The sequence below is a fragment of the Squalius cephalus genome (genome assembly GCF_949319135.1).
Source record: "Squalius cephalus genome assembly, chromosome: 18".
Taxonomy (NCBI): Eukaryota; Metazoa; Chordata; class Actinopteri; order Cypriniformes; family Leuciscidae; genus Squalius; species Squalius cephalus.
In genome coordinates this window covers 28991259-29015645 of record NC_137139.1, presented here as the reverse complement: position 1 = coordinate 29015645, position 24387 = coordinate 28991259, and the positions used below count along the sequence as shown (strand labels likewise).

Below are 24387 nucleotides of genomic sequence, written 5' to 3'. Positions count from 1 at the left end.
TATTATAGAAAAGATTATGTGTTAAAAAAAAAAAACGCTATAAAATCAATTTGAACAATGTTTGCGGAAAGAAGTGCTCCTAAAACTTTTTGTAGTGGGAAAGAAGCTAAGCTATTAGCCAGAGAGCCTGTAGGAGAATACTTCTGTGGTGCTAGCTGTGATAAAGTGCAGTTTATTATAGAAAAGCAGATAGATCAAAAATAAAAGCTAAAAATTGAACTGGACATAATGTTTGCTGAAAGAAATACAGATTGTAAAAATCTTGAAAATATACCTATCGTAGCAAAGAAGCTAGTAGCCAGAGAGCTGCTGTTGTGCTAGCAGTGTGTGTGTCATAACTTAAGCACTGTATACTATAGAAAAGAGCCAAGATAAAAAATTAAAAGCTATAAAATCGGACTGCGGAGGACAGGATGGTCGGTTTACAAACTTCAGGGAAAATATATGCTGCCATTAGCTTTGTCTCACTGTTGAATAAAGCCACCAGGCGCTTCTCCCCTGATGTCAGGCAGCAGCTGTCGATAGCTCTCAAGATGGATAGCCGTTCTGCATGCCTATTGATTCGGCACAGGCCACAGATATAAGTATCATTTGTCATTTCTGGAATGATATGGAGTCCTAGTTAAAACCCAGAGAGGGGATATGGCCGTGCCTGGCGGGGGGAGGTGGAGGAGCAGGTTGTCGGACTCTTTTGATGAATGGCTCTACAGCTTTTTGGTTTTGTCTGGGAACGAAGGGGGCCATTTAAGCAGCTATTTGCTTTCACTGCATTCCAAGAACAACAAGACAGCAAGTCCAGAGGCCTGAGCCGCCACCGATGCGAACAGGGTGGTCTGACCCGACTTGCAGGGGAGAGGGTGGGATCGGCACTGGAGCAAGTGCGTGGGTAGGTGCGGACTGAACAAGACTTTGGTCTCATTGTGATTTCCGCTGCTGATGTGAGATTGATAAACCTCAGGGTTATATTCAGGTTGAGTATATGCATGTCAATTTGACATGCACATCATTCTGACGTCGCAGCACTTACCTTCCATAATCATATTTACATTCCATATACATCAATTAATATTCCGCCATCGTTAGTGGACTGTGCCGAGAGGTCTGTGACAAACAAATAAAATGAATGTTTGCTAGTCAAACACAGAGCAGCTCCATAGAATCCCCGGTGACTTCGCTTTGATTATGTTGTGCATTTGGGAGGCCAGCCAACAGGAGAGCAGACTTCATTATTGTATGGATCATCTTTTAAGACCATTTAAGATCACAGGGCCCCGAGTCGAGTAAATACTCCAAGACAAAGAGACTCTCTCAAGTTTATTGAGTTTCTTGGTGCTTTCGCATAACAGAATGTAATTCCTCATACATTCATCTTTGTTGAGAATCAAGTACCGTTCTTTTTTTTGATAGAATCAAATTCGAGTTATGTCACTGTAGGTTGCCGACAGCAGACGGATAGAAAAGATGTGGCACTAAACCTGGAAACCTTCAAACAGAGGAATGACATGTAATTACTTCAGGTGTCCATCAAACTATGTTTGAAAATGTCAGCATGGGATCCGACATGATAGATTTACAACTTCTGAATCCGCCGAAAAATAATTACTGGATTGAATACCCAGACCCAGGGTTTATGTTTGGTGTAACACTTCTTCGTATTTTCTCAACCTCTTGCTAGGCCCCAATAGTGTGTGTTCCACAGTATTACACCACAGGAGCACTATTGTTGCCGCAATTTCTTTTTAGGAACCGCCAAAATGTCATCTTCCTGCTGGAGGGAGATTTCTGTGTCTCTTAGTACACTTACACTCACACACTTGCACAAATTCCCACAGAGCCATGGTGTAAGGTTACAGTCTCAGGCATGACTTGCACTAAGTGGCCAAGTCAGGAGGAGGTCTGGCCTCTGACGTAAGACCCACGTCCATGTCTTTTGAAGCACTGACAGCTGAGGACAGTGACATAAGTAACAGTAAAAGAAGCATCTGAGTTCTCAATGCCTCATTGTTCAGATCACAGTTTCACTGAACGTCAAAGCCTGGCTGGACATTTAGACTAACATTCAGTGATGATGAGTCAAAGCCATGCAGTACTTTCAAGTCACCCTTATTATTAAGATCCTTAACAATGCAGTCATCAAATGGTGTAAGTTATTGAGTAACACTGTTATGCACAGCAACTTACATTTAAAGATTTCAATAAGGACGATGCACCGCAATCATGTAGAAAAAAACAAGTGTTTATAAAAGTTGCAGTCTTATTTGTTTTTCCCATTTGGTTGCTGGACTTTTAATGAAGATCTGTCTGTCTGTCATTTTAATTCTACTTCCTTACATTCAAAGCCGAATTCTGTTTGATACCACAATTAAAATTCAAATCAATTCTGAATGGTGGACAAACCTACTATCCACATATTAAATATCAAAACACACTGTTACATATTCATATCCGTCAAATGCTCTGCTTTGCTATAAGAAAAAATGGTGATGGATCAAGGTTCATTCCTTGTGGGGCTTGAACCAGCAACCTTCTTTTTAATGGCCCTGAGCTTTAGCTGCTACACCACACTCCCCACAGGGAGGTCATGTTGTGCGTTCGCTCAATGCACCGACCGAACAGCATTTAGTTGGGTCCCAGGGTCTTGCACTTCACCTCGTTCCTATCTTTGCAACCGTCTCAATCTTGTTCCAGGCTATGTATAACAGCACAGCACAGTTCGCGCTTGGATCCCCTCGGAGAAGTAGTGCATGAATTGATCCCATCCTCCCTCTATAATGCCTCTTTCCTCCAACGGAACAAACAGGCGGCGCGTGCATGCCGCCCAGGACAGATGTTCGGGATTACTTTCACCTCGCTGCTTCATTGTATGCACTTTGGAGGATCCCAGCTGATGTGGAATGCTGCCTCCTCAGTTTGCCTGCCACCGCCTCTACAGTGCACATCTCTTCTCCAGCTTTATCTTTCTATCCCGCTCTCCTGTCTCGCTGTCTTTCTCTTTCCCTTTCTACTCCTGACATCCGTCACTTCATAGCAGAAAAGAGTCGCGAAAGCAAAGCGAAAGCAAAGCGGCCGCCCTCCAAAATTTCTTCGCCACCGCCAAGTAGCTTAAAAACTGTCCAGCGTCTTTGTGCGGACGAACTGAGATGTAAACAGCATTTTACTGCTTTTACAAAGGTGCCGCTACACGCTCTGCTAGGATATTTGGAGACGCAGTCCCAGTCAGACACCTGTACAGACGGCGTAGGGATGTAGAAAACACTCGTAGCAGCTAATCGGGAGGGAAAGCAGGTGTGTGTTTGTGCGTGTTTCGTGAAGTGGAAAGCCATTGAGCAATGAGGCCCCTCGCTGAGAGGAAAGGAGGGGGAGTGACGTTATCTCCTCGCCAAGCGTCTATCTAATCTGGCCACTGTGAGCCACGGGCGGAAGTGGGAGCAAGACCGGGGACGGGGCCTTGCCGCATCTTTAATTACCGCTGATATCACCGCGGAGAAGAAGGGGGACGAGCGAGCGAGAGAGAGAGGAGCCTGCGTTCACTTTTTAATTAAGGCTCGGTAGTGTAACTCGTCAATGTACATTATTGGAAGAATGAACGTCAATGCCATTGCTTTTTCGCCCCCTCCTTTATCTCTGTCAATGATTCAAAGACATGATTTATGGTCGCTCGCCGTCTTTCAGGATCATCCATCAAAGCACCGGGCTCCGCCGCCGCCCGCCCGTTGTAAATCATTCTGAAAGCCTGTCACTCATTTCCATTAACCGTTCCTCTGTCGCTCTGGTCCCCGCCTCCCTCACCTCCTCTCTCTCTCTCTCAGTGTCTCCCTCTCTCTTTCTCCTCATCTTCCTCCCCCTGCTGGTGCACAACCTCCAGTCACGTGGGGGTACGTGTTCCATCTCGCCGCCTCCCCTTCCCCGCTCTTTTTCCATAAATTAACCACTTTCAGACGTGCTTTGGAGGAAGGGGCCATGCCATTCCGTTCTAGCGAGAAAAAAACCCCTCCCACTTCATTACTGGTTAAGACCCCTCAGCGGCCCGGAATCTCAAAAGGGCCGAGGGGTGGATGTGATCATTATGTAGACTGATAAGTAATTCACTTAGAAACTTAACACCAATAGCGCTGAAAGCAGGTCACTCTGAATTAGGTATCAAAAAAGGAACTTTTTGGAATAGGGATAATTTACTAAACTAATTATATCAATGTATTTGTTCATATAAATAGATATGGCGCTTACATCTTAACCCATTTTGAGATATAACTGACACATAACTCTGTACTAGTATTGCCATTAGCATATGATTTAATGGCAATCTGTTTTTTATAAATTGGTGGTTAATGTGTCTATATACTGCATCTTGCGCTTTGTCTGAGATCAAAACCACAAAAGGGTAGTCTGATACATCATCTACTTTTTGTTTGGAATCATTTACTCGGCATCATTACAGCCATGAAGATTTAATTCTGTGGAACAAATTATTTGTTTCTCCGCCACTGATACATGATAGATGCGTATTAGTCATTCAAAGCGGGAACTCGTTTACCCATCAAGTCAGTATGAAACTTAAGGAAGTGACTCATGCTGCTTCATGGGCTATTCAAAGTTCATGCAGTAGGAACAGGGTTAGAATCTGTACTTTCTGTTGTGGTTTCTCCATTCCTTTCCAACTAAATTGTCTATGCGGTTTGAAATCCCGCTGCCCTTAAACGGCAACTTTACTCCTTTGACAGCACATGCAGCAATGCTCTTTTATGAAGTGGGGAAAAAAAGTTGACTCAAAAGAGGACTGTCAATCTCTCTCAGTAGCTGACACTGCTCTACGGGGAGCTTTTGGCCTTTCAATTGAGTGGATTCCTTTTTCATTCTAATCAACAACTCGATATCAACGCAACAAAATATCCACCAACAGCAGAAAAGTAGCGTTGAGGGGGGAAACTTTTCAGGGAATGCCTTTGCCAACACTTCTCACAATTCAGGCAGCCATTGTCTGCGGCGCAGGCTGTCGCCGAGTGACAACGCTCTCCCGGCGCATCCTGAAGTCAGTGCTTTTCAAGCAAACGGCGGTCCCTAATCATCGCGCGGAGGACGTCTGACAACAACTCCCGACAAATTCGCCATTAAAATGAATAGTAACCATGAACAGAGGGTCTGTTTTGGAAGCGTTTCCCTTTCTCTCTCTCTCCCTTTGGTGTACGCTCCCCGCTGTGTTGCAGGTTTTGGCGTGAGAGTTGTCTTCCCACACTTTATTTGTGCCACCAAACAGCCTTTGGTCCCACAAGAAGCTGACAGCCCCACGCTTCTGTTGCAAATACACTGGGATGTCTCATTGTATTTAATGAAGGGAAAAACTGGCTATCTACTATTAATGAACTTGGAATATAAAAAATGCATCCTTTGCTGAAAACGGCACAAAACTGCTTGTATAAGGCAAAGTGGCGACTGGAGGGGGGCCAGAATCTAATGAAAGATCCATAGAATATTTGCTAGGGGAGGGAGGGCACATGAAAATGTAAATGGTTTTAAAGGGGTAGTTCACCCAAAAATTACATTTCTGTCATCATTTAATCATTCTCATGTCGTTTCCTACCGCTACGACTTTCTTTCTTCCACAGAACATAAAAGGTGTGTTTTTGAAGAGTATCCTGGTCGTTCTTCTCCATATAAGGAAAGTGAATGGGGACTGGGAAACTCAAAACTGACAAAACAAAAACACACCATAAATATTGTTTGTATGACTCATCTATTTAGAAAGACTTTTAATATAACAAATCTAAATTCTTTCATCATCTCAATCCTAACCACTTTTTTTTTTTCCAGAGGACACAAATGTTGAGTTTTTAAAGAATATCCTGTTCTAAAATAAAAATAACACCATAAATACACTCATTAGATAAGTTAATATAGCCTTTTTTTAAATTAGGGATATTAGGGCACATTGATTGATTACAAAGAAAATGTCAAATCAAAAATAAAAGACATATATGTTGGAAAAAAGTCCCCAAATGAAGATTATAGGAAAATTCCCTTATTACTAAATTTGCATGTATTTTATTAATGCAGTTAATTTGATTAGAATTGAATTGACAGTGTCAATGATGACAGAAGTTTTGTTTTGGATGAACTATTCCTTCAAATGAGAGCAATTAAAATAATTTTTCAATGAAAATCTTGTCCTCCAGTGTAGTTCCCTGTTTTAGACGTGTTGCATGTGACATCAAATCTGTAGACCATCTAATGACACCTTATTTGATTTATTCTGTTCATAAAATATCATATGCCATCATTAGATTTTAAATAAGTTGTATGGATATTGTACGATACTTTATGGTGCTTTTTGACACATTCACTTGCATTATATGGAGATATTGTTATTGATATTGACAGTGGTGGACAGTAACAAAGTATTTTTACTTTGTTAATGCACTTAAAGGGACAGTTCACCCAAAAATGAAAATTGTCAACATTTACTCTCCCTCATATTGTTCCAAACCTGTATGAGTTTCTTTCTTCTGTTGAACACAAAAGAAGATATTTTGAAGAATGTCAGTTGATGATGACAGAATTTAAATTTTTGGGTGAACTGTCCCTTTAAGTACATTAAAGATCAAGTACTTTTGTACTTTGAAAAGGAGTACTCAATACATTTACTGGAGTATTGTTAGGGTATCTGTACTTTTTCTCAAGTACTTGATTTGTGTTCTTCGTCCACCACTGCATGTTGATATTGAAAAGACACCTTTTGTGTTCCACAGGAGAAAGGAAGTAATAAACATTAGGAAATAACATGAGGGTTAGCAAAAGAAAACATTCTCTTTTTCTTTCTCATCCAAAGTTTGAAATCTGTTAAACTTGACCCTTGATGAGAAGTGTCTGCCGCTTAAATCTCTTGCCATAATGCTACAAGTCTTCAACAGTTTTTGAAGGCATATTAAGAAGTGGTTGATTAAAAGCGGCCTATAGATATGAAACGTCTCGCACGGTGTCAAAAGAAGAGGGCTTGGTTTGTCTTCAATGACGTGCGGTCACAAAAACAGGCTGTGATCATCACTTCTTTAAGTATTTGCATGTTCTCAAACTCGAAAAAATCAATTAGGACCTCTGAATCCCATTACAATGTGAAATCCCTAAATAGACAGAGGAAATAGATAAAAAGAGGAGTTATGTGTTCTCTGATCCAATACCCCACTTCTTTGTCTTTGCATTCATCGGTACGTTCAGTCCTTTTTATATATGTCAGACAAGGTGACTGTGACAAAGGCCACATGAGGGCTTTGTTCATATGAAGCACAGAGGACGGGAGAACGTGTCCCAGTGGATCTGTTTCCACCAGTACGTCCCCTCTACTTTCGTTTAGGACAGTGGCAAGCGCTTCAGTACCTCAGCAGCTGTTTCAGAGGAAGTGAGGTGTTCCACGCTCTCACACCTCATTGTGTCCTGTGACATTTGTTAATGTCACGACTTTGTTCTGTGTTTCAAGATATTTTGAATATCTAATTAGCATTATGCATGCATTACGATTTAATGCGAGTCTTTTTTGTATGTCTTTTAGTGCGCAATATAACAAGAAGCCATATAAAATGATTTAGACTTAACTCATGCATATGTTAATGCATGTGCTCATGTGGGCGCATGAGTTTGAATCTAGTTTGGGATACTTGGTGAGCCATGGTGCACTGCATATTCAGACTTGCGTTTGGATTCGGTTTGTGACCGGATCCTGTTTATTTCCTGATATATGACATAGTTTCCTGTCCTATCTCATGTTCCCTATAAATAAAAGGGGCTGAAATAAACAGAGTTGAAGTTTAGATGTTGATGTTCATGTGGGTGATGCAGATTTGAATCTGTCCTTTGCTGATCCTGTTTATTAAAGATGCACCGAAATTCCGGCAACTGAAAATTTTCTATTTTCGGTATACAATGTAATATTGACAATATACGCTATACAATGTCACTTAACATTACATTTACCTCAAGAAAGCTATTCAATGTCCAGAAACTCATTAGTTAGCTAGACAAAATAACTCTAGAGAAGAGCATATATGCACTATATTATATTTTTACTTAGCCTGTTAGTGATGTCTTCATGAATAAATCTGTCATGAAAACAAGTTATTACAGTTTATTGTCGTTGAAATGTTTATATTTCTCCAACAAACTGGAGTTGAAACAATTCTGTTATTAAAAAGTTTATATAAAAGCTGCCTTATGTGCAATTTAAATGTTTGTACAACTCAGTTTTAGCTATGTGTGTGCTGATTATTAAATAAGTTTGAATAATTAATTGATTATTAATGCATTATATATTTTCGGTTTCGGCCCAGAATTTTCATTTCGGTGCATCCCTACTATCTATTTCTTGAACTTCTTCACTTAATTTCCTGTAATCTCTCAAAATCTCTCACTTTCTCTGTAAAGCATATGGCAAGAAAGAAAGAAAATACGGTCAAACGAAATTAGCTGAATTTGTTTGAATTGAGTTCATGACAGTTCCTGGTCTTCTCCAAGTAATTTCCTGTCCCATCTTTCTCTTTTCTTAGATAGAAAATAAGTGGCAAACACTTAACAAGTTTTATTGCAGTCTTTGCATTCTGACTGTCATCTAAACTCTCCTGTTTCTTCTTTAGCAGACTTCTTATTGACTGAACAAAAGAGCTTGATGACAGGTGACAGTGCTCCTTTAAAAGTGCAGCCCTCTCTCTCTTTCTCTCTCTTCCCTCCACGTAAACATTCGCGACTGACATTCAATCAGGAAATTTAAAGCACAGCCTGATGATCTTTCATTAGCCCGAGCCTGCTTGCTTGACTGCTCGTGTTCAGATGAGTGTGAGGGGCCGGCGGGGGCCGGCGGGGGCCAGTGCTCCTCCATCAGGCCTCATCACACTCTTACTGGAGGAGCCGCTGACAGTCCAGGTAGAGACACTGTAGTGGCGTGACCCGTGTCATAATGTTCCAAGTGCTTCCATTTATTGGGAATGACAAAAAAAATTGTAGATATATATAATTTGGAATAAATAATTAATTTATTTCAAAATATATTTAGTAAAAAATAAATACAAATATTTAATTAATCTATTAATAGGGATGTCAGCTGTTAATCATTAATTCATTTGGGGGCCTATATATATATATATATATATATATATATATATATTAATTTCATTACAATGTCCATTTCATTTTTGACAATTATTAAAAAAAAATCTCCAATAAATAAATCACATTAATAAATATTTGCTGTAAAAAAGCCTTTAAATTAAGATTGTAGAAAATGTCCTTATTATATATCTTCCTTTAAGGGCTTTCCACTGCAGATATTTAATAATGTGATTAATTTATTAATTGGAATTTTTTAATAATTTTAAAAATTAGGTGTGTGTATATATATATATATATATATATATATATATATATATATATATATATATATATATATATATATATATATATATATATATATATATACCGGTATATATATATAATGTTGAATAGATAATTCATTCATTTGAAATTATGTTTTGTAAAAATATAATAAATAATTTATCATATCAGGCTGTCATTAATTCATTACAATATATACATATATATATATATACACCTAATTTTTTTAAATAAAAAATTGTAGGATATTTCCTTATTACTAAATTTACATAAATATGTTTGTTTTGTAAACTAATCTGCATATTATACAATGAAATAGATTTGACCTTGATTTTAAATTAGTAGCCCTATTTATTAACACTGTTGTGTTTAGCAGGCAATAAGCTAGGTCATTTTTTGCTTAATATATTAAGAACAGTTTTTTCAGTGAAGATCTTGGGTTAGAGCCCCATTTTGGGCTCTTTAGAATTTACAGGAGGGATGCTTGTGAGAGTCAACTACTGTACACACATTATGAATGAAACTAACTTGACAACAACAGATCCTACAGTATATCAACATCCTAACGAATAAATACCTTTCAATAATGTATAGTGTCATGTGTACACATTTTTCAGCAGCTTCAATATGGTATTTGACTGTTTAATTCATATTAAGTATAGGCTATTTCAAGTGAATCACTTATACAGACTGTTTTTGACTCTTCTGAGGATTTCTTAGACTAGTCGACTAGTAAATGGACAAAATGAAACATTGTCGTGGCAGTAGAATGTTTTAGTAGTAGAGGATGAGGACGGAGTCCAAGTCTTTAGCCCCTCCCACTGCTCACTCTCATTATCAGACTCAGGATCCATCATCATCGTCTGGATCATGGACGAGAGCCTAGTACAGCACGATCTGGTTCACTGTGGCCAGAGAGGAAACCGGAGCTTGTGTACTGGTGCAGAAGGAGAGTCAGGAGCGTTGTCTGTTTGAGGTAGAGCGCCCTCAAAGGAGCACTTTGTTTACCAGCGAGAAGATCACCAACGTTTGGCCGTTTACGGACCGCAGGTGTTTATGACACAAACGGCGAAGGATCAGTTTATAACAGATGAGGCCGTAGAGGCCATAAAGTGCTTTTTGTAATTATTTTCAGCAATGTTTGTTATCTTTTATCTTCTAAAAATGTTCCCTTGTAGTTTACCCTAATCTGTCCTTTCAAAGAATGTCTTGTGATGTACAACAGCGGTCGGAGCGACTCCAAAAGCTTCGGATCAAATCAAACACAATTGCTGCAACTTTCCCTGTGTCCTGCCTGAATTGTGAGACTCTTTTTGATTATATTATACCATTAAATATTTAATGCGTGGGTATATGAAAGCAAGGCATTTATCTGCATGAATTGCTCCTGTTTAGTCAAGGAAGTAATGTGCTTTAAGTAACATCTCTGTCATGCATAAAAAAAGTTAACGTTAATCTCTCCGCCGCCTGGTTTCCAGACAGAGCCCTGGAAGAGGTTTGTGGAGCAGTCAATGCGTTTACAGAAACACTGAAATATTGTACACTGATATGTCACTAATATATTAGATTTAATATTATACTGTAATATCTAGTTTTAAATGAAGGAGAAGATTCGACTTTATTAAAATGTAAATGACACCAGATAAATATAATTTTAATTAATATTTTTCTGTGAAAATTAGGCATGCAGGCACATTTTTTATTCAAATGAAATCAATTAAAACATTTTTGATCATAATAAATTGCTAGTGGATTTTTCCCACACTTTCTCTTGATAATCAGAGTTTTGTTATTGTAAGGATTGAAGTATTTTCTCAATCTTTCTAGCTGTTGATGACGAACATGTTTTTGTGCTTGATTCAGATCTGGTGTTTCTGTCTTCTGGTTAGTGTAAATGTTGACATGTGAGAAGGTTCACAGCTCTCTCTGTGTGCCTGCGGCGCAACATTGGGAAAAGATTTAATTGGGCCTGTTAAGTATTAATTGACGTTGCGTCAGCACAGTCGGGTATTGGTGCCTTGCAGTGCTTTGATTTACTAAATAGCCAAACGTCTGATGGCATGCTTATTATAATCTATAGCTGAGTTAAATACAGTACCGATCAAAAGTTTGGAAACATTACTATTTTTAATGTTTTTTTTTTTTTTTTTAAAGAAGTCTCTTCTGCTCATCAAGCCTGCATTTATTTGATCAAAAATTCAGGAAAAACAGTAATATTGTAAAATATCATTACAATTTTTAAATAATGTTTTTCTATTTGAATATGCTTTAAAATATAATTTATTCCTGTGATCAAAGCTGAATTTTCAGCATCATTACTCCAGTCTTCAGTGTCACATGATCCTTCAGAAATCATTCTAATATGACGATTTATTATCAATGTTGGAAACAGCTGTGCTGCTTAATATTTTTGTACAACCTGTGATACTTTTTTCAGGATTCTTTGGTGAATAAAAAGTTTTAAAAAAAGAACAGCATTTATTTAAAATAGAAATCTTGTCTAACAATATACACTGCTGTTTAAAAGTTTGGGTCAGTAATTCTTGAAAAAGTGAAAGTAAAGATTTATATTGTTAGAAAAGATTTCTATTTTGAATAAATGCTGTTCTTTTTCACTTTTTGTTCATCAAAGAATCCTGAAAAAAGTATCATGTTATAAAAAAAAAAATACAACATAATAAATCAACATATTAGAATGATTTCTGAAGGATCATGTGACACTGAAGACTGGAGTAATGATGCTGAAAATTCAGCTTTGATCACAGGAAAAAAATACATTTTTAAAGTATATTAAAATAGAAAACCATTATTTAAAATTTGAATAATATTTCACAATATTACAGTTTTTTTCTGTATTTTTGATCAAATAAATGCTGCCTTGATGAGCAGAAGAGACATTCAAAATATGAATGTTTCCAAACGGAGATATATATATATATATATACATATATATATACATGTATATATACATACATACATACATACATACATACATGATAGAGTCAATATACTGTAGATAAGCACTTAAAATTATTGAAACAAACAAACACTAAAATGAAAAAATAAGAATAAAAGCTAACTCAAAACAGTAATAAGTGCTATAATTGTATTAAAAGTACTATAATAAAATGTCTAGTAGTAAAAAATATCTCATCAACTTTTGCCGTCCCCGCAGGCGTTGATTGCGCAGTCTGAACAGTTACAGCACGTTGCTTTTGCATCTTCCATATTTCCTGTGCTACACTGCAGACGTGTTGGGAGTGGCAGGCGCTGGTAAATGAGAATGTCTTTCTGTTACATGCGATTTATCAAAGTCTTCGTGCGCCGCAGCTCGGCACGCCGCAAGACTCTTGAACTCTATTTAGGGCACAGTTAGGTAAACCCACAGTGATCTTGGCTGTCATAGCTTATGACAAAAATCAATAGCCAAACCAGTGTGTCCAACAAAGGCCTGCCTGTGCAGTACTGACTGCAGTGGAGATTACAGCACTCACATGACCTGCTTCGTTAGCGTGCGCGTGTGTGTGTGTGTGTGTGTGCAGCCTTTTTATGTGGGACACGAAAATCTTCCCTTTTCTCTCTCTCTCTCTCGCTCTCCGATTCCTCCTCTCTCTTTTTTTAAAGCGTGGCATAAATCCGGGAGATGAAAATGTCATGGAGCAGGTTCATTTTGCAAAGAGGTTTTGATTGCCATGCGCGTGTAATTGATTGTTCCAAGGACAGGGGGAAATCTAGAAATGTCATAACAGCCTCTGCTTAGGTCTCTCATGCTGCTAGACAATCAATGAGAAGTAAAAAGAGCTATCGATCCATGCACGGCAAAAACTGTAGCCTGAGACGGCAAGGAGATCCGTGGCGAAAGTGGCACGGACCGCCAGACCTGTCAACAACGCCTCAGAATTAGAGGGTCTCCTGCGACGCTAGCGTTACCTTTCGCATATTCGCGGAGGGCCGGAGATGTTGCAGCTGGCTCCCTGCTCGCCCGCTGAACTGATCGATGATAGAAATGTTACTGCTACGGGGGTAAATGTTTGATGATGTGCTGATAGAAATATTAGCATTAGGGCAGGCGGGGAAGCCGGCAAACAGTTCGGGTGGCATGGAAAACTAGAGAGTGACAGGAAAACTTCTTGCACAAGGACTGCCTGAATGTTACGTTCGTTCCTTGAACTAATGCAGATCACACCCCTGACTGAATGCTGACTGACAGATTTACCCCCAACAGAACCTCACACGTCTCAAAGGGGATGATTAACCCACTGCAGTGGCACGCTAAAAGGACACGTCCACCAAGGAAACTCCAACGCCTCGTACGCCATGTTTTTAATGGTGTTATTACTGTTACCCCTGTATTAGTGGAGAGTCTGTGACTGTGAGTTTCACTGCATCTGTGTGAGCTGTGTCTAATTCTGTTGCCGCAGTGGTTAGCGCACATGATCTGGAGCTCTGCTGTTCCGCTAGATTTGGTTTTTGCAGTGGTGACCTGACACAGTACAAGAATGACTGTTTATTGTGTTCATGTCCCTGTTAGCATCGGCCTTATTTGACTAGAATCCACCATTGGTGGCATGAGTTTGATTGGACACATGGCCTTAAAGGGATAGTTCACACAAAAAAAGAAAATTCTGTCATCATTTACTCACCCTCAAGTTGTTCCAAACCTGTATGAGTTGTATTACTCTGCTGAACACAAAAGAAGATATTTTAGATATTTTGAAGAATGTCGGTAACCAAAGAGTTGATGGACCCCATTGACCTCCATAGTATGGAAAAAAATATAATGGAAGTCAATGGGGTCCATCAACTGTTTGGTTACCGACATTCTTCAAAATATCTAAAATATCTTCTTTTCTGTTCAACAGAAGAAACTCATACAGGTCTGGAACAACTTGAGGATAAGTAAATGATGACAGAATTTCCATTTAATTTCAACAAAATATAAGCAAAAAATGTATTTACTTTGCTAGCTAAGTATGATTATATGATTAGTTGTATTTTATGATACAATTTTCTTTTAATTTAACTATTGCACTTATTATATTTATAAACTCGAGAACTAATACAATGTAAATGACATCAGTAATTGGCAGAGAGGAAAAAAATTTTTTTAATACAAATAAACTTACACTTGTTTAGGTAAAGTTTGTTGCCTTGATGATCAGAGTTTGTCTTTTTATTTGTATATATAATTATTTATGATACATTTAATCTCTTTATAATATGTTTTAGAGGCCGATAAAGATCTGTTACTTTTGCTCAATGGTCATTTATTTATTTATTTTAATTCATTAATAATTAGCAGTTATTTTGCCTGTTTTCAATTACCTATTTAGAACAGACGTATGACCTGTTGGGGTCGTGATCCACTATTGTAAAGGGATAGTTCACCCTAAAATTAAAATTAAGTCATCATTTACTCACCCTGGTGTTGTACTAATGCCGAATGCCATTCTTTATTTTTCGGACCACAAAAACGCTCGCGCATATACATATAATGGCAGTTAATAGCGACGGGCATCAAGCTTTAAAAAACATGCAGAAGTATTACAGAATGCAACACATGATTTTTGGGGGGGTAATACAATAAAAAAAAAAAAATTCATAATTTTACAAAAGTCCTGACCTTTGCCGTTGGCCTTCTGTGCTCGACTGCGCATTTATGACTCTCTGTTAGCGGCGCAGTTCACTCTCGCTCAGAGAAAAGCACACAAGTTTATCAAGATTAATAAAAACTCAACATGAAATACAACGCCTATAAATCCCCAAAAAAGTATCCATGTGCTTTCTTTACTGAGTTGAATATCTCAGTCAGAAGGACAGCTGACAAATGTGAACGCGATAACACATTCTTGTTGCGATGAACACATCGGTTATACTGTGTTCACCTCAGAGAAGAAGGTACATGGATTGTACTGCATGTTATGTTATTTTAGTCTTGATTTCTCAAAACTTGTGTGCTTTTTCTGGGCGAGTCGGACTGAAACGCTATAGAGTCTCAAGAACGCGCGTCACTTAGCCATGCACAGAAGACCATAGAACAACACCAGGGTGAGTAAATGATAACTTAATAGGTGAACTATCCCTTTAAGAACCGCTGGTTTTGACAAGTTGGAGCTGTGGTGCTCAATAACTTCCTGATGCTTTTTACTATATCTTTCAAAAAGCCGAAAAATAAAAATAAATGAGCCTATTTCCAATGAAAAGTCTAAAAGTTATATCTTCTTACTCATTTCAATTTTTCTGTGTTAGTTTTAAAGGCTGGTTCAATCAAGAGTTGAACAGAGATGTCTGATGGATCCTCATTTTGAAGCACTGTATTAAATTACACATGCATATTACATTTTTCAATGCTTTTTTTTTGTAAAGCTCAACTTTTTCGCTTCTTTTTTAATATCACACTCTTTTAACTGTCTTTCATTAACTCCTTAAAAAAAAAAGAGGACCCCCTATAACTTCATTTTGGTGCATGAAATTTCAAGCCAGCACATTTTTTTCACTAGTACATTAAAATGAAGGTGCCAGAGGAAATGATACAGATTACACTCACTTTGATCCATCAAAGTGCAAAATCAGTAACTCATTACAGTTTTTGTAGGTTTAGAATACGGTTCATCAAAACGTCTGACACCATTGTGCAAAAAAAGAAACTTTAAATCCATCACTGTCTCTTTTACAATTAAAAACGGTTTTGTTCCAGCCTTTGATCACACTTACAGTAATAAGAACAGACTCTTAAGAAAAAAGCATAATAATAGCGCTACTGTATATATGAATCAGATGTGAAAAGCGCATTTAATGCTCGCGTTTCTCTTCGCTCTTCTGCAGCCATTTGGCTGGGAATCCGGCAGCTCTTTGAAATCCAGCTGCCGCTGTGTTATGCCAGGAGTCTTTCCCAACGGATTAATGTTATAAACACTTAGTGGCTGATTTATGATGGACACCTTTGGTTTTTTGACCTTTGAATATCCCTGTCTGAAGATATAAATTTGTTGTGACACAGATTGGAGGGTTTACAGAAGTTTATGACATGCTAAATCTCTGCACAGGCGTGCCAGTGCCTCGTTTTGTAAGCCTAGTTGGACCGACGGCTGTTTTCATTGCTCTGATATAGCGCAGAGAGCCCAACAACCGTGCGCGGGCCTGCGGCGTACCAGCCTGCTAACTGTGCCTCGCTTCTCTGAGAGGTTAAATGAATGAGGTGCCGTACTTGCATGATTACAAAAAGCATTCATGTATGCGCTGCTTGGACCAAATCAAAATAATGCATATTGAATATTACTGAAATTAATACAAATGGCCCACGTCGGAGATCAAATTATGCTTTGGTTGTTCTATTGGCTCAAACATCAATAACAAAAGAGGGGGGGGGGGTGGGATTCGACTGCTGCTGGCCTGCTCGTGTGGCTGCGTCCTTATGTCGACAGTAGTGGATTATGGGAAAGGCTGGTGTATCTCATGTCTGTGGGAGTGGTGTCCTTGTGTTTGATCTTGTACTCCGAAATCCTGCCGCTTGGCAGGGATCACAAGTTGGCTAACACAAGCTCCCTGTTACAAATGGGTAAGGAAGCGAAATGTAACCATTCTTGAAGGGATTTCGGAGAGATCTGGGCCTGGAAGGTTAACATGTGCCTGTGGTTGTATTAATGTGTATCCCAGATGCTCGGAGGATGGAGAAATTGGAGCCCGGGGAACAGTGACTGCAATAATGCCACCCACATTAATCTATGAAACGGGTGCCTTTTCCAGCTTGATGAGGTTTAGAAAGTAAATCATTTCAAGGTTTTATCAGACAAATAATAAGTATGCTGCACTGCATTGTTCAAGCTAAATGAATATATTTTAATCATATTATTCAGTAAGGAGGACACATACATTTGTTTAAACGTGACAGTAAAGACATTTGTAATGCTTTCAAATAAATGCTGTTCTTTCTATTCATCAAACAGTTTCCACAAAACTATGAAGCAGCACAGCTGTTTTCAACATTGACAATAATCAGAAATGTTTCTTGAGCAGCAAATCATCATATTAAAATGATTTCTGAAGGTTCATGTGACACTGAGCACTGGAGTAATGATGCTGAAAATTACACATCACAGGAATAAATGGCATTTAAAAATATATTCAAGCAGTTATTTTATCACCTCTAGAATAAAATAGAGCTTAAATGAATTGTGAAACAAAGTTAAGTTGTTTAAAAGACAATGGTGATTTTATGCATAACAATTGTGTGTGAAAATGTCAAAATACTGTAAAATTAGCAAGTATTTTGTTTAATTGTTTTGAAGTGTAAGGACATGGTTTCCAGGCTGAGCTGATCCAACAGCGTGCCCAAGTTATGAAACATGCATTAAACCATTTTAATTGCTCTGAATGAGACACTCCTCAGACCTGTCCTGGTTTTTTATTAGGTTGAAGAGTATTACATGTTCACTAAAATGTAGTGTGGTTGACTAATGCATTTTTCATTTAGCCGTCTATCTTTCATCCGCACTCCAAATAGCCGTCGATTGATTCCTCCAGGTGTATGGTGTCATGGTGACTTTGCTTGTTTAGATTGTAAATACTCTCATGGAGCAGCTATCGTAAAAATCTCATAAACACAAGAGATATGCAGAAACATGCCAGTCTCTGAAAAAGTGTGTTGCACCATGACTTAACTATTTCGTTGTAACAGAACGGGGATTGTGCAATTGTGTACAGGAAGACGAGGTTAATTTCAGTCTCAAAATTATAGTAGTTTTTTTTTTTTTTTTTTTTTTTGATCCCACACATCCTGTAAACAATCTAAAGCTAAGCAAAGACTACACTGCTGTCTGTCATGATGCCAGTCGACTGGCTGAGTGATTACAAACAGTTGAGACACCACAGAGAAGCCATCCACACAATCTCACTCCTTTTATGTCACAACTATATATACACATTGCAATACATAAAACATTATTCTCCTCTTGGAAAAAGCTAGTGCATGAGCACATTCTGGGATGCAATCATCCGTCGTAGTCAGTCATTTGAGAAATCTTCATTGCGGAAGATCAAGGTCGCGGCATGTGGGGAAACTTTTGTACCGGCACGTCGGGCCCCTTGTTTGAGGGACCCCATTCTTTGGGTCTGTTTGGGAAGGCTAAATCCCAGCTCCATCTTTATCCATTTGCTGACATCAGTTCACCTCCAGGCTTCCTCCTGAGGCACCTTTGAAATATTGATTAAAAAGTCTTATTTTCAGAATCCAAAGGCACAGGACATGGCGAGGGCTACACAGCGTAGCACTTTCAGTCCTCATATTCGAGAGTTGCCCTCATTGAGCATCACCAGCTCAAAAAAAAATATTAACCACATGAAAAGCAAGTGCCTGGCCTGGGCTGTTAGGTCCTATGTATATTTAACTGAGCACATCTGTGCGTAACAGCACTTGAAATTCAAAGTGCTATCAAATATGTGGTCATAAAATATAGATGATCTTGATTTTTCGTGACCGCAGCGATTGATGTAATTGACGGACTTGGATATATTTTATATTAAGTAAATAATACAGTACGGTTTAAGAAGTGATGAAAGATTTAGGAAATTATTTAGAATCTAGTCAATAGTGGTTAATTTGTAGCCAGCACATATTCAGGAGGGATCAGAAGGATGCCAGGTTGCATTTAACTATTTTTAACTTATCTGCATTTATGCGGCCTTATGATGTTTTTGCCTCGTTTTGAATGAGAATGATTGACAGTAAATAATAACTTTTTAGACATTGTGAACTCACTTTTTAACCGTTTAATGCTTTAAAGGGAAATATATCTTCAGATCAGCTTTATCGCATGCAGACTCCTTAATAGATTTAACTTTAGGTTTTGAGATGTGCAGGAATCAACTTAACTCCTATCAAACTATAGTTTAACAACTCAACTATTGCAATAACGCACATCACCTAGAGAAAATCACCTTTTGTTACTCTGCACCCATACAGCTGTTGTAAACAGATGAAACCTTGAGAAAACTAAGTCAGTGACTTGTGACTTATGAATCACACACACTGCCAAATTGCCCACTATTACCAAGAGAAGATTACAGGCACACAAGCATCTGTGAGAAAGGATTACAATGCTACAGAAGGATAACAGTACTGCACACTGATTTCTAATAATAAATTACATCAATTTCATTTAAATCTCTAATGCCCACATATGTATTGTATATACACTAAAAAGATTTGATTTTTACAGTTATATCTAAGGTTATACCTTTAATACATAATTCAAGAAAAATACAATAAAAAATGATTCTTACAAACTGAAGGAAACTTTTCTCAGGAAATATTGCAAATTCATCTCATTAATCACTGTATTACAGTTCGGTTGACAGCACTAATAACACTTTTTCTCTGCCTCTTCTGTTTTCAGCATATGAGCCAGATGATGATGTCGGTGTCCAAGAGTCGATCACAGGGGAGGAGGGCGAAAATGAAATGCAGACAGAGGAGGAGAATTCTGAGAGGCCCACTTCCAAGGACAAAGAAGACAAAGACATAGACAACAAAAGCAGCTACAGCTTCCAAAACTCTCCGGTCAGTGTCCTATCCAACCAGGAGGTTGAGCTGGAATCCCGTCTGAGCGATGGCAGTGACAGACTGTCTGACTTTAAGACCTCGCCACCAGGAAGTCAGAAGGACACAGAGAGCCAGAGCTCAAAAGTGAAGGATGACATGCACAGTAGCCTGGAGAAAATGAGGGCTGCCTATGCCAACTTCCTTTCAGACTCCTACTGGTCAAAGATTGGACTAGATTTGAAGGTTGCTAACACTGGCAGCAAAGCAAACTGTGACAGCACCAACGGGAGCACCAAGAGCGAGTTTGACTGGCACCAGGACGCACTTTCAAAAACCCTGCAGCAAACGCTGTCCCCGAAACCTGTGTCAAAGCCTAATCTGTTCAGCTCTGTCCACCTGTACAGGCAAAGTAGCAAAGCGTGCGGCACTGTCTTTACGGGAGCTAGCCGCTTCCGCTGCAAAGACTGCAGTGCAGCGTATGACACCCTGGTGGATTTGACGGTGCACATGAACAAGAGTGGCCACTACCAGGATGACAACCACACCAGGCAGAACATCGCCTCCACTTCATCATCCAAGAACCGGAAGAGGAACCTTCAAGACATGGAAGGCAAGGAAGATGCACAAAAGGTGCTGAAGTGCATGTTCTGTGGCCACTCTTTCGAGTCTCTACAAGACCTAAGCGTCCACATGATCAAAACAAAGCATTACCAGAAAGTGCCTTTGAAAGAACCTATTCCAGTAATCACTCCAAAATTACTCCCACCAGCAAAGAAACGTGCATTTGAAGCCACGAGGCCTTGTTCGCCTGACTCCACCACAGGTTACAGTGAGGCACAAAGATTGTCCGGCCTCGCCAATGCTCCCAACAACCGCTATGGCTATCAGAACGGTGCTAGTTACACATGGCAGTTTGAGACATGCAAATCTCAGATCCTTAAGTGCATGGAGTGCGGAAGCTCCCACGATACACTCCAGCAGCTTACCACTCACATGATGGTCACCGGCCACTTCATTAAAGTGACCAATTCAGCCTCCAAGAAAGGCAAACAACTAGCCCTCGATCCTCTAGCAATAGAGAAAATGCAGACACTTGCTGAACCAACAGTGAACGAACTCGAAGGAGAAAAGGTTTCTCCAAAAAGCACAGCATCTGGTGACTCTGAGAGGGCTACTCCGAGGGATATGTCACCAGACAAAGCTGAGAAAAACGGAGACAAGGACGACAAACAAGATGAGGAGGACCGGAAGTCCGCCGACGCCTGTTTTAAGTATCCGTACTTGCGAGAAGAAGACCTTGAGCAGGGGTCCAGTGGAGGCGGTGACATTCTCAAGTCTTTAGCGAATACGGTGGCTTCGGCGATCAATAAAGCTCAAACAGGGACCCCCAGCTGGAGCGCTTACCCAAGCATTCATGCTGCGTACCAGCTATCAGGGGTTATCAAGACTGCCTCCTTTTCCTCTTCTCCTCACATCCAGCTCAAGCAGAATCTCAACCACAAGCACAGACCCATCGCACCCAAGGGAAAGTTCTATCAGGGTCTTAGGGGACTTGAAAGTTTCCAGGGACATCACAATTCAGACATTAAAAAGGAGAGGAGTGGCGCATCTGACGGCAAAGAGAGCCAGAGCAGTAGGTTTGATCTGGCGGAGAATGATGACAGTGATTGTCAAGATGATGATTCCTCCTCTTCAAAGCTAGATGCAGACTGTGTAAGTGAAGAGAATGACACAATCAAAGGGAAGTTGAGCCCAGCCTTCTCTGACAGAGGGAACCCATCACCTAGCCCCCCTGCCAGCAACGGGCACAGCAGTTCTTCAGAGCTTGTCAACGACTCCCAGGAAGTCCTTAATATAAACCCTCTAAGCGCACTACAGTCTGTCTTGAACAATCATTTGGGTAAAGCAAACAAGCCCCGGCCCGAAAGCTTCCTCTCTCATCGCACACAATCCATTTTTTCAGAACTGAGTAGAGGTTTAGAGAAACCAGTCTCAGCACTCTCAGCATCTGCTGCCATCAGGACCAGCAATAGCTTCATGTTCACAAATGACGACCAGCCAATAGACTTGACAAAATACAAACAAAACAAACCAAACTGTTCCCTGTTACTGCAGTCCTCCACTCCAGTGCACCAGAAACATGCACTCTCCGACATTGCTGACATGGTGAAGGTTCTTCCAAAAGCCACAACCCCAAAGCCCTCAATACCAGCGAGAGTGCCTGCTATGAAGCTGGAGACAGACGTGCGACGATTCGAAGACGTCTCCAGTGAGATGTACTCGGTTCACAAGCGTAAAGGTCGACAGTCCAACTGGAACCCCCAGCATCTGCTCATCCTTCAAGCCCAGTTCGCCTCCAGCCTTTTTCTAACTTCGGAGGGCAAGTATCTCCTCTCAGACCTCGGCCCTCAGGAGAGGATGCACATCTCCAAGTTCACCGGGCTTTCCATGACCACCATCAGCCACTGGCTCGCCAACGTGAAGTACCAGCTTAGAAAAACGGGAGGGACCAAGTTTTTGAAGAACATGGACACTGGCCATCCGATCTTCTACTGCAATGACTGTGCATCGCAATTCAGAACGCCCTCTGGGTTTATATCCCATCTTGAGAACCACCTGGGTTTCCAAATCAAGGACATGAACAAACTACCCATAGAACACCCAACTAAAATAAAAGAGCCCGAACTTTCAAAGGCGCTCAATGCCCGGCCGACAGATTCGCAGATCACAGAAGAGGAATCTGACTCAAAGTTCAAATGCAAGCTTTGCAGTCGGACATTTGCCAGCAATCACGCGGTCAAACTTCACTTAAGTAAAACTCACAGTAAATCCCCTGAGAATCATTCACAGTTTGTGGAAATGGACAAAGAGTAGCTTTGTTGATTTTTACTACTTGTAGTTATCTTGTTGGTAAATAACTGTAATTGCTCTGCTTTTATAAAACACGGGTCAAATTGTCTACTTTTTTTTCTTTTTTTCTTCCTCCTTTTTCTTTCCATAATGTTTCAAGTAGCATTACGTACAGTAGAATGCTTAAACTTCAACTTCAGAATCAACATTTCATCATATTAAGGACTAAATGGACACACTGGCTGGGTTAGAATGAAGTGTACTGTTAGAAAATAAATAATCATAAAAAGATTAAGAATACATTGACGTAAGTCTTTGCACCCTGTTCAAATGCACCACCAGTAATGAAATGTATTACTGCTTGAGACATAAATGCTGATGTTTGCATGCAATAGCTCTGGCTATGACTACTATTTATTTGTATGATATGGCAAGTTTTAACTGTATTACGTTTAACAACAAATTGATCAATGCATTAACTGTAATTTGCAGATCTGATCATGCACTTGTGTGAACACGCAGGTGGTCAGACACAGGTAGCCAGACACACATTAAAAACATTTACTGAAATGTACAGTATATTTGCTCTGTAAAATGTTTGTGTCGCAACGATAGAACAGAAAAGCACTTTAAATAAAAGTTTAATCACGTTTAGGCGCAGATTCAGTGTGTGGGCTTACAGATTTGGACAGGTTTGACACAAGGAAGTCTCACATTAATGTATATTTAGCATTGCAGAAAAAAGGTGTCTCATCGGGAAATGCTTAGTGAGACAAAAGAACACTGCACCTTTTATACCATTACAAATAAAGCATTAACATTTTCTAACTGTCTACAAGTCTTCACTTCAATCCATTATTATTGACTGGAACATAACAGAATTGTAACTTACACTATTGTTTTGAAGTATCTTTCTGGGGATTTTTTTGATTACATTTACCATGTACAGGAGACTGGGGCTAGTTGTCACAAGGTCTCAGTTACTATAAGATTTAATTAAAGTAAAAAGTTCAATTAAAATTCTGTCCTCCTACGTAAATGAGTGAATAAGTGAACACAATGAAACCTACTAAAGATAGAACTGTGTTTTAAAATGTAATTCAATTCAATTCACATTTATTTGTGAAGCGCTTTTCACAATACACATCATTTCAAAGCAGCTTTAGAGAAAATGCATCACAATTTAGAGTGATCTGTTATCAGAGGTAACTGTTCAAGTTATGTATTTCAGTACAAATCACAGTTAGCTAAAAATGTACTAATTTAAACAATGTAATTAAGGCAGAAACAATGAGCTCACTGAAGTAATGAATACTTGTTTGTTAACATGATTATGATTAGCATTGGTGCAATAAATGTACACAATTATTAATTTTAAGTACAGTATGTGTTGGTTAAAAACCTTTAAACCTTTTTTTTTTTTAAAGTAAGCTTTTCAAAGAATATTTCATTCCAGATTGCACTGACACAACTTACCCCATACAACTAAATGTGTTTTGAATGAACTCTATCTTCTTCTTTTTTTTTTCATGGGAAATTGTGGAATTGTTAAATTTTCCATTTCATTTTTGTAGCCGAGACTAAATAATTTGAGAAATACTCACTGGAGTAAAAAAAAAAAAAGA

General features: G+C 39.1%; 1 protein-coding gene across 5 annotated transcripts in view; it reads left to right on the top strand.

The window, feature by feature from the left end:
* tshz2 (teashirt zinc finger homeobox 2) overlaps positions 1-23698 on the top strand; it is a 125905-nt gene extending 102207 nt beyond the window's left edge. For all 5 annotated transcript variants that reach the window (XM_079850437.1, XM_079850436.1, XM_079850438.1 and 2 more), the window contains one exon: positions 19767-23698. In XM_079850437.1, the coding sequence (XP_079706563.1) occupies positions 19832-22786 (2955 nt within the window). In that variant the 5' untranslated portion in view covers positions 19767-19831 and the 3' untranslated portion in view covers positions 22787-23698. The remainder of the gene's footprint in view (positions 1-19766) is intronic.
* The last annotated feature ends 689 nt before the right edge of the window (positions 23699-24387 follow it).